The sequence below is a fragment of the Manacus candei genome, unplaced genomic scaffold (genome assembly GCF_025592945.1).
Source record: "Manacus candei isolate 608988 ecotype Guabito, Panama unplaced genomic scaffold, ASM2559294v1 h1tg000007l, whole genome shotgun sequence".
Lineage (NCBI taxonomy): Eukaryota > Metazoa > Chordata > Aves > Passeriformes > Pipridae > Manacus > Manacus candei.
In genome coordinates this window covers 1,294,765-1,312,401 of record NW_026138055.1, presented here as the reverse complement: position 1 = coordinate 1,312,401, position 17,637 = coordinate 1,294,765, and the positions used below count along the sequence as shown (strand labels likewise).

General features: G+C 38.9%; 1 protein-coding gene across 4 annotated transcripts; it reads right to left on the bottom strand.

Moving 5' to 3' along the window:
- Positions 1 to 966: 966 nt before the first annotated feature.
- On the bottom strand, positions 967 to 12,065 carry TDRD15 (tudor domain containing 15). 4 transcript variants are annotated; one of them, XM_051809916.1, is made up of 3 exons: positions 11,962 to 12,065; positions 10,831 to 10,911; positions 967 to 9,015 (listed from the first exon to the last, which is right to left on the bottom strand). In XM_051809916.1, the coding sequence occupies exon 3, from the start codon at positions 9,008 to 9,010 to the stop codon at positions 3,038 to 3,040; it is 5,973 nt and encodes a 1,990-aa protein (XP_051665876.1). In that variant the 5' UTR covers positions 9,011 to 9,015; positions 10,831 to 10,911; positions 11,962 to 12,065; the 3' UTR covers positions 967 to 3,037. The 4 variants fall into 4 exon arrangements, with proteins under 4 accessions (XP_051665876.1, XP_051665867.1, XP_051665891.1 ...); XM_051809907.1 differs by having other exon boundaries at positions 11,907 to 12,056; XM_051809931.1 differs by having other exon boundaries at positions 967 to 9,011; positions 11,907 to 12,056.
- Positions 12,066 to 17,637: the final 5,572 nt, after the last annotated feature.

The window sequence follows — 17,637 nt, the reverse complement described above, 5'->3', positions numbered from 1 at the left end:
TGTAGCAGTTTGCCCACCCAGCAGGTAAGGCCTGTCTGCCTTTACAGAGCGTGCCAGCGAGAGCACACCTGCCCAGGACAAGGCAGAGGCAGGCTGAGCTTGGCTGGCATCTCATCTTGCAAACTGCATGGGCAGAAACATGGTGTCATTTCTACAGCACTCAAAAACAAACCTTGATTCAGCACAGGACAGACATAACACATGCCACAGCTGCTGGCCCAGAGGGCAAGGATTGTTCCTTGGCAACATCCAACGAAGAACATACTGATGTAGCTTCAGGTGTTTTCCAATGCATTCACCAACCTCGACGGTCACAGAAAGCTTCAAAATATTCAGAATGTCTTAGGCAAGGCAAGTTACACACAGAAAATAAGCATTTTATTTATTTATTAGTTTTAGTATTTTTTTGTTTAATTCACAACAGAAAGGCAGTATACACAGGAACACTTAATTCCAAACAAATGAAACTAGTTCTTATCAACTTCATGGATTAAAAATAAAAATAATCACAGTAATCAATGATACAGTATAAACAAACACAGAAACCCATTTAGGAAATTCAACCAAATGATAAAAAGTAGTTTCAAATTAAACTTTACCAAAAAAAGTCATTACTACGCAAAGTAGTGCGTGTGTGTTCAGCATTATGCTTGCCCTAAAACAAATACAAAAACTCACCTAACTTCCCACACCTAAACTTCCACATCATTAATAAATGACACCTTCTTTCCACTAGGTTCTGACTACAGCTTCTCCTACTTACAAGTAAAATGCTATTACAGCTGAGGCTGCGGACAGGAGAGGTACACACTACAGAAAGAAGACTGGGCATAAAAATCACAGTGAGACATCCCAGCAACTTACTCTAATGATCATATCACATCTGTGTAACACACTTCTGAAAATCTGCATCAACAGTGGCAACAAGACATTTTCTGTATTTACAGGTATAGTATAATCCTGAAAATGCTTTCAATTGTCTAGTTTCTCCTTGAAGCACTTTGAGAATCAGACCTTCAGAAACAGAAATACTATGATGAGCTAGTCTCATTACAAGTTAAAAAAACCCACATATTCTTGCAAATAAATCTAATATTTGGAATTTAGGGTATCCAAATGATTTTTAAAAAGAAGAGACACTCAAACACTTTTCCAACTGAAAGACAGCCAGAAGTTAGAATCAGAGTTAACTAACCCTTAAGAGTTAGTGCCTCTAGATGAAAATTATTACTTGGTACTACAATGAACATAGCCCAGTGCAGCAAGTGCAATCATCACTCAACATAAGTAACATTGCACAGTACAACTTTGTGTTTTATCCTAAGAGTAAGCAGTATATCACAGTATTGACAAGCTAAACTTTTTTAAGTACAAAAAACTTGAAATTCTGCAATATAAAGAAACAGTGCAATATAAAGAAAACAGTTAATCACAAACTGTTAAAAAACCCCCACTATTTAATCAATACATTAACATAAAATTTCTGATACTTTAGATAGTATTTAAGAAATTTTACCTTACACATTTTCTGATTTGTTACTAATGGGCATTTTTTACTTGTACACTGAAAATATTTGCACGCTTTCTTTATGTAAAATTCATCAGCAGAGAAAACCTTGTAAAGAAAGATCAGTTGGTATTGTCTTACTTCTTCTTTATTTGACTTTCCCAGACACGTCTCTTTCCCTTAAAAAAAATTAGATTCCGCTTTCCCGATAGAGCTTTCAGGTTTTCATATTAGTTAAATACATTGTGATAGGGGATGGGGGGGAGGAGCAGGGGGTTGTGTGTTCTTAGATCTCATTATAGAGATGCATTAGATGTGCTGTCTATCATTAGGGTTGCATTCATTTTCTCATTGAAATTCAAACAATCACAATACAAAGAAAACCCCTCATACTTCAGGCCTCTTCATGCTTTATCTTTGTCCAAACAACTGAGGAAGGAAGGGAGGGGAAAAATAAATAATCAGCTGACAGCTGACAAATTCTTACCATTTCAGAATGGATATTGAAAAAAAAAAACCCTCTCCTTAGACATATACAGTATGCCATCACTTTTCAGTTCTGAAATATCCTCCTCCTACATAGAAGAAAAAAAGCAAAGGCTCCCAATGTTTCCCTTTAAGGTAAAAACAGTATCCTGACTTGACTAAGTGCTCAGAAAAAACTTCCTCTCCTCATTCTGACAGATGAGGAGGAGGATGAAGGAGAGAGATCAGTGGAACACATGCTCAGCAGAGTGAATGACCCCAACTGTGATGCAACTCAGATACCAAGAGAACCTTAAGACGGATCAATAGCATCTGTACATAAAGAGTTAACTGACAACAACTTAATTCACGTTCCTCCCATAAATGGGGATCCAGGTTTCTGGATTATTATTAGTAAACATTCCCCTAATGAGACAAACTATTCTTACATGGAAACTTCGGAATCAGAAACAAAGAGAAGGATATGTTTCACATCTTCATTTTCTGAACATTCAAAACAAGGAGGAGACAACACCACTGTAAAACAGATGTAATGCAAATAAAGTTTTACACGTAGACACACAAAAACTGCAAGAACATTCCAACAGAAAGGTTTGTCAAAGACACGACTGTCTAAATACAACAAGAGATCTTAGAGGAGAAAAAATATATACCAAGAGCAGTATCTGTATGCTTTTTTGCATTGAAGTAGTGCTTTCCTAACTGCAGTCTATTCATTATTTAACTAATTCTTCTGACAGTATCTTCACACACTTCCCAGACTGCAGAACATTTGAATCACAAGTCTCAGACAGTGCTTCTGCTTGCAGATTTACTCTGTATTATGTCAACTTTACTTTTCTTATCATCATAATGCTGAAAAAATCCTAAAGTCTTCACAGTATTGTCCATCTTTTGCAGGTTATTTTTTCTTTCAGTGTTGTGCGAACTCAGATCTCTTGTTAATGATACCCCAGGAGTCACTTTACTAGACTTCCTTACTTGAAACTATTATAGTTTCAAGTATTATAGTCCTGTGCTTCAGACAGCTTTTCTCTTCTTTGCCTAACTTCTGTCAGTAAAATCAGAATTTTCAGCGTAATTATAATCTGGTTCACAAAGGGAAGCACAGTAACTAGAATCTGGACACTCAGGCTGCCAATCTGTTTCTTCTGATTTAAGACTGTCAACCGGAATGGGGCAGCACCTACTCTGAGAGCAGACTGCATGGCCAGCAGCAATTAAGACATCAGTTAGACTGCTGTCATCGTACAGAACATCCACCTCTAATTTCATTTCTGAGCCATAGTGGATGAAATGAAATATCAGAAACGGTTTAAGAAGAAGCTTCTGAAACAAAAGTATAGCTTCATCACTCCAGTGTTCCCCTTTGGCAGGAACTGCATCATGCAAAGAGCAAGACTGTGCCAAGCGTGGCAAGTAAAACAGACTTTCTGGAATAACTTTAAGTTTATGGATTTCAGAGTAAGGAATGCTCTTCAGAAAGCCATAATCAATAAATGTAAGAACAACAGACTGACTTGTTACTTCAGTAATTTCTACCCTATACCACTCTGCTTTCAGTCCAAATTTGATCAAGCAGCTGGCACCAGGGGCCACATGTTCTTTTGGGAGAGCTGGCAAGTTGTCAGGAACATCAGAGAGCAGCAAGGACAACTTTTGCATGCAATCAAAGAAGACTTCAAACTGGACACTGAAGTTTGAAGGATCAGTAACTGCAGTTGCAAACCCCGGATACGTTCTGCCACTTCGCAGCAGCATCCACATGACTGAATTTATCTTGAATGACATACCAAGTTCTTTACAGTTTGTACTTCTGGATTTTTCTGGTCCAACAATTGTCTGACAATGGCGTAAGAACTGGTTCAAATACTCCTGAAACATAACTTCCCCTATTAAAATATCTACCTCCCAGATACCAGAGGATTTCAAAAACCTCAAAAACAAGATCCTTATTTCAGAATCCAGGAGGGCATTTAATACATGGTCAAACTGAATTTTCTTAAGGTTTTTAAACCAAACCCATTTACAAAACACAGCTTGTTTAGGAACATTTTTAATCTCATCACTGAGCATCTTTGCATTATTTAAGGACACCATTTCGCACGTGCCATAATCCATGAAAAAAACTAGCATTAACTTCTCCCTGAGAAATTTCTCTATCACTTTCGATCGATACCACCTAAAGTTCTTTTCAGATTGTATCATGCATTCCAGTCCTTTTTCAATATCATCCACTCTAAGCAAATCACTTCTTTGTGCTTCTTTGTCAAGCATTACATTTAACTCATGCAGTATTTGCAAATTTGTAACTAACTGTACATAAAATTCTCCAGTCTCCAAAATATTAACCACTTCTGCTGCTTCTATTTGTCCAAAATTTATAACTTGAGGAAGGATACTTATGGGGGTTTGGGGAGTATTTTTCACCCTAACAGCCTCAGTTTTACTTTGACCATCTAAACCATTCCCAGACCTTCTATCTTGAGGATTACCATTTTGGTTTGGCCTATTGTCACAATGACACATTTGTGCGTTTTGCCACCCTGCCTCATCTATTTCCTGCAGAAGGTCATTAGACACAGACTTTCCATCACAAATTACATCTATTTCCCATTGCTCTCCATGCTGTTGTAAGAACTTGCAAGTAACAAGCTCATTACTTAATTTTCTTGCTAAATAAGCAGCACTTTCCTTAGTCCAGCTTTCACCAGGAACACTTTTTACATTGCTAAGAAAACAATGAACACTAAACCTTGGCAGAGCTAAGAACTCCTCTGGAATCCTGCAGATGTTTGATGAACTTACAACTGCAGCATTACCATAGTCAATAAACTCTACCTCAAAGGAGTTTCCTGATTTCAGAGTTTTAATAACTGCTCTATAGTAAAAACAATCAGCCTCATGCTCTGCAACTACGAGATCTCCTACCATGAGCTCATCTAAGCAATTTTCAAGACTCCTATTCTCCAAGCTTTCATTTAAATCATTTGCTAATTTTACTATTAAGTTTTCATCCTCTGCAAGGTGAACATAGAAACTTGATAGACTATCCATATGAGAAATATAAACTGCTACTTCGGTATTCATCTGTATATCACGTTGAGGAAGACTGATTAATGTAGGTGTATTTTTATTACTCCTTTCCTGCTGACCTGTACAATGTTGTCTTTCATTATGAGATTCAGAGAGAGCATTTACAGTTATTTCCTTTGAAGTTAAAGCAGAATAAGAGAGTGAGTCAGAAGCGGGTCCTCCAATCAGAGGTTTTCTGTTCTCCGGAACAGCACTGAAAGTATTTCTAAGGCCTGGCTCTTTGCTGTTCTGTAAAGTTTGCTGTTTTAAGGATCCACTACACAATTTTGATGTGCTACATGCACTTTGCTCTTCATCTCCAAAATTCTCTCCAGTATCTGTCTGGTCATCATATACTTGGCATTTCACTTTGGTTTCCAATTTAAGTATTTCAGGATTTTTAACACTTACTTTATTAATTTCTTTGCCATCTTCTATGTGACATCTCACTCTTCCATAACTTCCAAATTGTCCCATACAGCTTTTCTGTGCCTGCTCTTCTGACATTTTTTCTTTAAGTTTTTGACTTATTTTTAGCTCACCATCATACAACTCCACAACAATCTTTCCATCCGATTCTCTGGATAAAATTACAGCCTTCAGCAGTTTACCAAGATATCTTTCCTCAAACCATCTAGTAATGCTTGCTGGAATTTTTCCCCCCCTAAAATCTGACAGACAGCATTTAATAGCTTGCATAGGTGTGAATATTAGGTCAGTCGCAGAGTCTGGAATGGGCATCAACTGGTCTCTCTCCACCACACTCTTATTTCCAAAATCCACATAGTGAGCCCATACATAGGATGTCGCTTCCAAAGGAAAAGCCAAAGCTCTGTAAAAGAGACCATCTTCAAAATATCTGGCTATGCATAATCGTGTATTGCTGGTATCATACTTTGCATTATTTAACGCTTTACTTAGGTCACTAATGCTCTTCATCAATGCCTCCACAGTTTCAGTGTTCCGATTAAGCTGACAGTAGAATTTCGAAGGATTATTTATGTGAGTTATATAAACCTCCTCCTCACTGCCAACTTTTATATTAAAAGATGAGTAGCAAAAACTGTACAGAGAACCGAAAGATGCAAGGCTTCTCAGTCCAACATACTCAGGCTGGATGAGACCACGTTCTCTGAGGAATTCCTCTGCACTAGTAAGTGGAGTCTGTAAGTCAACAACATTGCATAAACAGCTGGGGCTCACGAGAACAAGAGCATAAATGACACAAGTCAGTGGTCCTCTAGAAGAAGAAATGAAGTCTTCAAATTGTCTGTGCATTTCTTCAGACCAAGTCAGTGAGTCAGTCTGTAAGGGTACATTTTTAAGCCCACATCGAAATGCCTGACTTTCCAGAGTTAGGAAATCTGGAAGAACAGCCTGAAGATCTTTAAGTAAAACTCTTTCTCGATAACCATAGTCTACAAAAACCACATCAACTTCATCTGTAGATACCTGTTGCACAACAGTTGCTCTGTACCACTTCCCATCTTTGGGACATTTAACAACACAGGCAACCTGTCCGGTTTTGTAAGGACTGGTATGATCTTCATAGTAAGTCTGAATTTGTCCCATTAAGTTACTTAGCTCTGGCAGTTTGCTTTGCAACTGACATGAAAAATCTGATGGGGAAAAAATGCAAGAACATACCACTTCAAAAACATCTCCTGGTTTAAACACAAACTCTTTATAGAACAATTTTTCCTCACATACCGATTTATGCATTTTAGAGACAGCACCTTCTCCAAAACAGGATGGCACAACAGATTTTCTAGGCATTGGAGACACACTTAATGATTTTTCTGTCTGAAGTACGTTTCCATTTGCAGATACCTTACTTTTATGAATATTACCAGTGCTCTCTGCATTGATTTTTGATTTTTTACAGTTGTGCCTTTTTTGTGCTGACCTTGGAACAGAATGTGGTGGCTTCTCCCGGTATTCAGCATATCCAGCTTGAACCATACATGCAGCAACACTTCCTTGCTGCAAACCAATACAATGCACATTAACAATGTACTTGTTGTTTTGCTTTCCAATGACATGAAGCAGCAGTAGTTTGTTCAGCACTACACTTTTAAAGAAATCAGTTTCTTTTTTAACCCACACACCATCAACAGGAAACGTGCAAGCAAGGGAACAACTCATAGCTAAAGCTGGTAAATCAGAAAACTGAGGAAGCAATATTTTCACATGGTGACAGGGTACCGTATCTGTATTTCCAAAATCCAAAAAACGAACAGTAATCTTTGCATGAAGCACTTTTATGACAACAGCCCGGTAATAATACCCATCTCTGCTATACCGGGCACAGCACAGCAACCCCGGTTCTGGCTTTTTAAGGACCATTTCATCAGCTCCACATTGACTGTACGTGTGGCCAATATTTGTCATCAAGGCCTGAAACTCATTCTGGTACCTACAAGTTTGAATCCAAAAGTCAGATGGATTTATGATATGTACCACAAAAGCTTGATAGAAAGAATTCATTTGCATCTCTTCTCTTTTGCAGTGGTTGGAGAAAGAAATATCCTGTTCAGGTAAGCAGGTTTTTGTATCTTTATTTCCAGTAAAATTCTTAAACGAATTGTATCTCTCAGGACATGGTTTGTAGTTTACAGCAATACTTGTGAGTTTTGTTTCCAAAAGCGAGTCACATGATGCAGCTGCCTCATTCAAGTTTTCAGGATGCTTAGCATTAATTCTAAGATCTTGTTTTTGCAGAGTAATATAATACAAGTGTTCCGTGTTACTGTATAAATCAACATGGGCGCACACAGAAGTTTGTCCTATCAAGGCCTGAATAAGGTCTTTCAGCTGAAATTTTATTACTGTTTCATCCTGACTACCAAAACAAGACAGTGCACATGGAAATGAAATCATTGGTAATGTTATGAACTCAGCTCTAAGTTTCTGAACACAACTAGGTGGCACAGCTTCAGTAACACCAAAATCCATAAACCAGACTTCCACGTGGTCAGAGAGAATTTGTTTTATCACTCCTCTATGCCACTGCCCATTTTGCCTCTTGGCAGCACAAAGTAGCCCTAAACTATCACAAGACGTAGTATTTTCTCCAACAAGAGCTTCATAGTACAAATGCATAGCTCCAGTCAAATCTTCCAGCTGTTTCTGCCACTTCTGTATCTGACAATAAAATTTATTTGGGCTCACTGCACCAGTTATTTTTACATTTTCTTTACTGCCAACAGGTAGACATGGAAAGAGTTCATGTGGAACATGCCAAAAATTTGTTGGTTTCTCAGAATTATTTAAGGTAAACAATTCCCTGACTGGATACTTCTGTTTCAATAGTTCCGGCATTCTATTACAAAGCACTCCTTGGGGCAACACTCTTAAAGTTTCTACAATAAGACAAAATGAATCTCCATCAATAAATTTACCTAAATTCAATTCAAGAACATCAGTAATAATCTTTGGCACTTCTAGAATAAACACCTGGTGTGGTATAACAGCCTTCACGTGTCCTGTAATCTGTAATCCCACTAGAGATGAAAAATAGTTAATGGCGTTTGGACTCCATTTGTCTCCAAGAGGAAGTATGCTTGCAAAAACACCCAAAACCACCTTTGGAGGCAGTTGAAACAATTCATCACAAGCAGCAGCAACATGTGTTTCCTCAACTGCCAACACATATCCAGCGTCTATAAGAAAAGCCTCACAGATAGTCCCTTTCTTTCCCAGAACTCTTCCTCTGTGCCATTCTCCTTCTGTGTCTTCCACCAAACAAGATCCACCAGTGCAAACATTCTCTTTCACTTTGAACACACGCTGTATTTCATTCTGCAGTATGTAATAGTCAGGCTCACACCCTGTGTTGTACTGAGCATGGAACATTATAACCAAGCACTCAGGATGGCATTCTATGTGATTTATCTCCAATTTCATATCTTCTGGGTCTGGTAAAGGAGTCAGAGATTCCATCCTGTCTGCAAAGAAAAGAAGTATGATCATCCTGATAATTTTCCATATTTTTTTCTTTGCAACTAATTCCTTACGTGGGATTTGTTTTCAAAATCTTGTAATAGCATATTTTTAAAATTCTGGTTAAAATGTATGCTAAACATTTTAGAATGTCATGTTTTATGCAACTGAGATACACTTGACACAATTCCCTTTGAAAGACACGCTAATTCTAGCACTTGAGATTAACTTCTAACCAAAAGGTTGCTCCCAGAATAACAGAGACAATTTAAGATTATATAAAAAAACTAGGGGGACAAGGGAGGTAAAGGACATGCAGGAATGCGGAATTTGGCAGGACAGACAAGTAAGAAGACTGTATTTTTTCTCAAAGAAAGGTGTGTCTGCTCAAAGAAAAAAAAGAGTGGAAAGCAATTCCTGCCATTTATGTAATGTCTGCTCATCTCGTAACTGCTACTTACATCCAGTAAATTTCATTGCAAATCTCTCCAAAGGAGATGCAATTCAGTGTTTCATTGCACTGAAACTGCAGTTACAAACAGACCTTACCTGCAAAAGTACGTTCAGTCTGTTTCTCTTTCTTTTTAGTATGTCAGTGACCAAGGACTCACCCTGCTTTTTCTGTCTAAATCATTTCTTCAAATCACTGACATTTTATAATTCTGTGCTTTACTGTTTACATACTCTGTCTCTCTCTATACAGCAATAGTATATTTTAAATTCTCATAATTACAAGAACATACTAAGCACATCATCATGTGCAACATTTCCTCACTTTCCATCAAGTAACAATTGTGCCAGCTGTGTTTTGCACTGTCTCAACGTTCCAATTCTGACAGTTTATGTATCTTCAAAACCTTCAGATATTTTTCTGATCTTCATCTATAATCTGGTCTTTAAACTCAGTTTCCAGTTCAATTCACAAGTCAATGACTCAATGGATCTGTGATTTCACATTGTCTAAAAATGCTGTCCGTGACCATAATTTCATCAAGCAATTCCCTTAAATAAACCTCTAACAAAGTAATCAGAAATAGACAACAAAATGCAAAACCAGTGGATAAACACACAAGGACAGACTGGATAATAATCTTGATTTATGAATTTTTATGTAAAGCTGAAATTTAAACTTTCAGTTTCAATAACAAGTTATTAGGGCGAGATCTTCCTCGGCCTGCAAAAAATCTTCAGTGGAACTGCCATGAGAGTTTTCATCATAAGCATACATGAAGTAACTACCCAAGCTCTCCTCAGAACAAATATTGTTTCCTATCATTTTACTTCCACAAAAAATAATTAAAAAATCCCTAATAAATAAATGAGAACTCCTACTATAAAGCAGGAGGGCAGAAGGACAAAGAATACATCACATCTAAAACCAACAAAAAACCCCCCAAAAAATCTAAAACCACTAGCCACCAAAAAAAACCCTCACAGCAAAAGCAGTACCAAACCCAGATCTGCCAAATACATGCTCCAACAAGGCCCTTTTCTATCACTTTTCCCTGTAACAGAAAGGTAAATTCGAGGGGGGGGGGAGTTAATGAAAGAAAATAGCCTTCAGAGAAGGGTTCTGTCTGCTGGGAATAAAGACCTGATCACTACAGAGAATCAAACTTTTGAAGGGGTACTACTGATGCTCTGGGGCCTTTTTTTTCCTCCTTCACTGAAACAAAGCCCTGCCTACATAAATATATAACAAATTAAAACAATTTGGCATCAACATTTGCTTGCCTGTTACTACAGCCCAAATAACAGCAGCACACTGATACAGTCACATTTCTACAGTTTACAAAAATAATCTTTTGCTATTTACTTACCTTTCCACTACTTAAGGCTTACTCACTCAGAAGACACCTTCTAAAGGAAAAGCAGCCCATTATTAACAACTCTGCATCTCTCTACAAAGAAAGATGGTAGACAAATCATTAGGATGGTAGAAAAATCATCAGAGAATCATAAGTAAACTAAATTCCTTTACTACTTCTCTTATCAAAAGCAGCACTGAGGATGAAGTCTTGAGGGTGTTTGTTCCCGAGAAGCTCAACATGAGCCAGCACTCTGTGTTTGCAGCCCAGAAAGCCAAACGTATCCTGGGCTGCCTCAAAAGCACCATGGGGGGCAGGCAGAGGAAAGGGATTATCCCCCCCCAGCCCCACCCTACTGAGACCCCACCTACAGTGCTGCATCCAGCTCTGGGGTTCTCAGCAAAGGAAAGATGGGGACATGTTAGAGAGGATCTAGAGGAGGCCACAAAGATGAACAAAGATGAAAGGGCTGGAGCACCTTTTCCACAGACAGGCTGTGGGAGCTAGGGCTGTTCAGCCTGGAAAAGAGAAAGCTCCAGAGAGACCTTACAGCACCGTCAAGTACCTAGAGGGGCTACAAAAGAGGTGGAGAGGGATTTTTACAATGGCATAGAGCAATAGGACAAGGGGGAACGGCTCCCAATTGAAAGAGAGCAGTTTTTGATTAGATATTAGGAAGAAATTCTTTACACTGAGGGTGCCCAGAGAATTTGTGGATGCCCCGCCCCTGAAGTGTTTAAGGCCAGCTTGGACGGGCTCTGATCAACCTGGTCTAAGGAAAAGTGTTCCTGCCCTTGGCAGGGGGTTGGAACTGGATGATCTTTAAGGTCCCTTCCATCCCAAACCATTCTGTGATTCTCCAGATCCTCCTCCTGCCCAACAAACACACCTTGTAAGAGTTCCTCACACCTAGCTTAACTATAACCTTAAAATCGCACAAAAAAAAAAATTACAAAACTGAATCCACCTTCCTAAACGCATGGTCTGACCACTCTTTTTCCACTGCAGCTCAAAAACCACCCCAGTCCGAGAAATACAATGCAGGCGTCTACGACCTACTTTCTAAGCAGGAGCTGCCACTCGCTTACTTTTGCTTGCAACGCTTTAGTCACCAAAATGCACGCTGTATAACGCACCACCTACCATACAGGCAACACATGGCACAACAAAAAGGGCTTTTAAATGCAACCAAGTGCAGGACATGAGGGACATGTTCCGAAGCAGCCGCTCTGCCCCGGGCTGTCTGATGCCGCGCCTACCTGAGAGGAGCTGGCATGGAGTCGGGCACGGCCCCGCACCGCCAGGCACCTCTTCCCGAGAGGGAAGAACAGCACCCCTCAGCAACTGCCGCGGCTTCCTCACCGCTCGCGGGCGAGGCAGCACCGTGCGAGAGCCAGAGGCGCCAGCACAGGATCACAACACCACAGCCCCACCACGGCTCACACCCCGCGCCCAAAATGGCGGCGCAGCGCGCGGCGGGTACACGCTGCCCGGGAACGCGCGTGCGCCGCTGCACCGCCCGCGCCCTTGGCGCCGCTCGTGAGGAGTCCGGGGCTGGAGGGAGGACGGCGGTTCGAGTCCCGCCTTTCTGCGTGGGGCGGTGCGGGGCTCGTTGGCTTTCCGTATAAAGTCGTGCCTTCTGCTGTTGTTTGTTTCTGGGTTTTGTTTGTTTAGTTGTTATTTTCCCGTTGCGTTTTCACGTTGCAGTTGTCATTTGTAAGGTGTTCCGTAAAGTTTGAGTAAAGTGTCTGTGGGTTTATGAGTCTCCTGTAGCTGCCTCGAGAGGACCTGAGAGCTCCTATTCTTTCCCATTGGCGGAAAGAAATTCTCCGGGCTGTGAAAAGTACATCTTAACAGGCTGCAAAGTGCTGCCCTCACTTGCTTTTCAGTGCTTGTCTGGCCTTTTTTTTTTTTTTTTGGTGGTGATGGGGAATTGGAGGCAGTCTTGAATTGTTTGGATTTGTGGTGGTTTTGTTTGGTTTGGGGTTTTGGGTTTTTTGGGGGTTTTTTGGGGGGGTTGGGGGTTTTTTGGGTTGTTTGTTTGTTTGGTTTTTTTTAAAAAGAATATGAGCTTAAGTGGTCACAATAAGAAAACTTAATTTGCTGTATCCTATAAGTATTAACATGCTGGTGTGTCTATAATTGATTGCACTCTTTAGAAAAGAGTTTGCCTCTGTATAATAATTTCTAAGGGTTTACCTTCAGTTTTTACCCTTTCCCCCCCTACACTGGTCAGGATTGCTGCACCATAGTTCCCCTTTGCAAAGTTTAGAGAGAAAAGCTGGGTTTGCAATACCTGGAGATTGCAATTTCCAAATACAGCTAATATGCTAAAGTCTGTATAATATACATTTAAAGTGGTGTTGGAGCTACTTGGATTAACGCTGAAATTTACAGGAGCTCTTAATTTGATTTTGCAGGTAAGTGGTCATGTTTATCCTGGTCAAGTATTTGTAAGAACTACTCAGAACAAAGGTTATAGAGGTCTATCACTGATTGAACTTCAACTGTGTATTTATGGATAAAATGCCTAGTTTATTCTTGCATTCTTACATTGGTCAACAGAATTACAATACTGGAAAACTCTAATTTCTAATTACTTTGAGTTTTTTCTGGTCTGTTTACTTCTTTAACAGAAAGTAACATTGTCCACACTCATTCTGAACAGTAAAGTTGTTTATTTTCCTAATGTAACACACTAATGTCCTGTGCACTCCCCTCTGTACCCCAGGCTTTCCATTTTGGACTCAGCCCATATCAGGTTTTTTTTTCGTTTCCTTTTTTTTTTTTTTTTAATTTTTGTCCCCCTAGGTAATAGCAACACGCTTCAGGGTTTGAATGTATGTACTTTTCTTTAGGCAGCTCCTCCAGAAGGCCTTCCCACAGAAAGCATCCTTCCCTCAGCAGGTACCTCTCTACAGAAGGTGCAGACTTCAAGAAGCTTCTCTAGTCTTACAAGTAAATGGGTTTGTGACATTTACGTTCTGGGATGGCAAGTAATTTATCACCTTAGTGTATGCCACACATTTATTTATTTTTTAAGAGAACTGTTTACTTGAGATGCTGCGTTCTGTGTACTGGTTGGGCTTAAGTGGGCTGTCTTTTAAGACTATTCCAAATTTACATTTCCTTGAGTACACATCTTATTACAAGAAAACTATTCTAAAGAGAGGAACGTGCAGTGTATCTACAGACTTTGGAGAACCTTTTCAAACATCTGAGCATTCTTGTGTCGCTTTGAATAAAAAAGATAGAATACCAGTGTTTTTAGCATAACAGTAGGCTGATAAAAACTGTGTAATACTGAAATTTTCTGTTCTCTAAGGTGCTTTGAAGCTCCGACTGAATTTATCTATGTAATATTACTTGATGCTAGATGATAATTAACAAACTCTAGTAAGATTATATTTCATTGACAGAAGTAAAATACAGTTGAAAAAGAATTTTGTTGTGTGAGGCTTTGCTCTTAACAAATCTTGACTAAGACAAAACCCCAAAAGTGAACCTCAAGTTTTTCTTTGTATGAAACTACTGAACAAGGAACACACTTCATGAGCCTTCTGTGCCCATGGGATGAAGAGTCTGTTTATACCCATTTTTATTCTATAGAAAATGGTGGACTGTGAAACTCTGTGTAGAGGAACAAGTACTCGTTTTCCTTACAGATTCAAGCGTATTATAAGGAAAATAAAAGCCTTCTTCTAGAGTTTAACAGAAGATCATAAGTGAAGCTCTGCTGCCAGCTGCCTGCCAGTAGGTAGAACATAGCACTGTTTGAGTAAACTTGTTGAACTCAGATAATGAATATCTAATCACACTTCTAGCTAACTTCCAACACTTAAGAATGAAGGGAACATAAGACAACGTTATCCTTTGTTGTCAAAACTGAGGGCCATACTGAAAAATATTACCCAAAGGATGTCTTTTGGATGACATGGACGTTCATCTTGCAGTCTAAACACCAAAAGTAGTCTGCAGCCTTCTTAGGTTGTTCTCGGCAGTTAGTAATTATGTATTTGCTTTGATTTGAGCACTAGAAAAATTACAAGACAACACTGCAATCTGTAAGATACCATATAAAGGAGGAGAGGAATCATCAGCATCTTCTCTTCTGTTTGAGTTTTAAAATAAAAGTGTCTTGCTGAATTCATTGTGGGGAAAAAAATAGTTAACTACCTACCTCCAAGGAAGGGAAGAGGATAAGAGTATCTCCCCAGTGTAGAAACAGAAAAGGGTTTAAGTCTTGATCTTCTCCTTAATGTTTCCTTTCTGTGTGACTAAATAGCTGAACGCTCATGGTGCTGGTTCTGTGCTTTGTATACTGACTGGAATGAATCCCAGTCTGCAGCACCTGACATTCACAATGAATTATGTAATGATCATAGCTGCTTTGATTCCACTTGGGGAGAGAAGGAGAATTAAGCTTTTGATCCCGACAGCTATTCTGACATCTGTCCTCAGTTTTGCTAAGATTGTTTCTGAATATTAATGCCATAAACCTGTTTCTAAAATAGATAACTATTACACTTCTTCACTTTTAAGAAGGAGGCCTGTCATAACAAAGTACTTTTAAACTGTCTCCTATGGGTTTTGGTTAGTTCATGACGTGCTAAAGTTTATGGGAGAGGAACTTGCACTTTGTGGCTTAGTTCCATCTCTCTCAGCTTGATTATTGTGCAAACCTGCAAATAGATCAGTGATATCTGATTATCAGAAACATTTTTTATTGTATGTAATCAACTGCTTTTCTAAAATACACTGCAGCATTCCTTGTTGTAGCATTTTTGTTTGTGTTTTAAATAAATAGCTTTAAAAGGGAAGATGTAGGTAACACAGAGATCTGAGAGAGTGGTGACAGCAGAAATATGGAACATTTCAGAGTTCTGAAAATAAAGAGTTAAAGCATCTCTGCCTAAGATAAATCTCACATAAATGGATTTTTTCCAGGTCAGCTCAAGTTTATTTTTTAAACAATGACACTTACAATTAGAAATATGTGATATAAAAATAATCATATTGTTCTGTTAAGTTTTCCTGAAAAAATCAGTGTCTTTTCTGAAACTTTGATACTACAAGATCAGTATAAAACTTTTTCTTTTTTTACTGAAGTCAGTCCAAAAAGTTTGCTGGGTTTTTTAGTAGTCAACAAACTTGAAAAATAATGGGACTCAAAAGTGTAATTTCAAAACAAAAGTTTGTGCCTGTTTTCCTATTTTGTTTTTCAAAGTGTGTCCTCGATGTGTTTTTCTCGGTTTGTGTTTCTGTTAAGTGGGCGATAGCCACGAGGTGGCAGAAGCAGCCACGAGTTTAGCAGGATGCTCGGAAATACAGTTGTGTTTCTTCGGTAGAAGGAAGGAGCACAGGAGCGTTCAATTCAGTGTGACCCATAATGAAATATGAGGGTGCATGTGCTGTAGAGTTTCACCAGAATGGTCGTCACACCTTTTGAAGCTACTTTAAATGTTTTCGGGTAATCTAAAGTAATTCTCAAAATATTTTCAATCTGTTTACGGTACCTATTTACTCAATACACAGTCAAAATTTCATTTCAAATATTTTACTAAATCACATGTCAATTTTACCACCTCTAGATTTTTTTTTAAACTATGTTAATATCATCACTTATATGAAATTAGTCATTTACTGAGCAACTTACGTATAAGAAAGCAGAGAGAAGAAACAGCTTTTACAAAATTCTTTCAGTAGTAGATGATAAAATTATAGAATGGTTGGGGCTAAAAGGGACCTTAAAGGTTATCAAGCTTCACCTGCCATGGACAGGGACACTTTTTCCATACTGTTGCTTCTTGAAATACCCATTGCACATTTCAGTGACAATTAGTGTCAGAGCAGAGAGATTTTCCCATTGCATCAGAAGACATGGCCATTTTACAGGTGAAAGAACAAACTGAGACTTGTTAAATAGTGGGACAAAGCAGAAGGTAGAATTTCTGTTAAAAGGGACCTCTTCAAATAGATGAGTTTTGCCATATGGGTTAGACCATACCAGTACAGCTGTGCAGACACAGAGCCATTTTTAGTGGTGAGACTGTTTCTCTGCTGTGCAATTTGTAAGGGTGGGGCTCTGTGGTAAGGTCACAATCACTATGTCATCTTAACTACCATTTGGGCCCAGAATGCAGAGTTGTGCATAAAACCCTGCACTACAGTTTTACTCTGGTACCTGGATCTGCTGTAGGGGATGAAAGACTGTCAGGGACCATTTACATTGGGAATTCCTGAGTAGATCTGCAAAGTTAAATGATTAGTGCTGGTGACCCAATATCCAAGTCAACAGATGTTAAGGGAGGGAGGATTAGTTAAGACTAGCTCTAGTGTAGTCACATGGGCTGGATGTATTCTAGCATTTGAAAAGCATTTCTGAGTTAGTTTCATTCCAAAGAATTTGTTTGCCTGCTGTAGAATAGGTCTACACTGCTAACTAAAGCTGGGTAAGTGGGAATGGTAGGGAGATTTACCTCCTGTTCTTGACTAAAACTAATGTAAAAGCACTCCAGAGGAAAGTTAGAGTTAGGTACTCCATGGGTAAATTCTCATTTCTTCAGCATGGTGGTGCAGGAGTAGGGCTAATAGGAGATTGAGTGGCCATACAGGAAAAGTATTAACCATCTTCAGAATAGAACTATAATAATTTTGGTTATTTAAATCCAAATAGTTTTGTTTTGTGTACAGTTACTATATTTCTAAAGATCTGCCTATCAAAAATCTGATGGTTGGTTTGTTGGTTGAAGTTTTTTTTAATTCTGACAGTTTATCCTGAGGGGGGAAAGGAATTTGCATATACAGTGGCAATTTTAT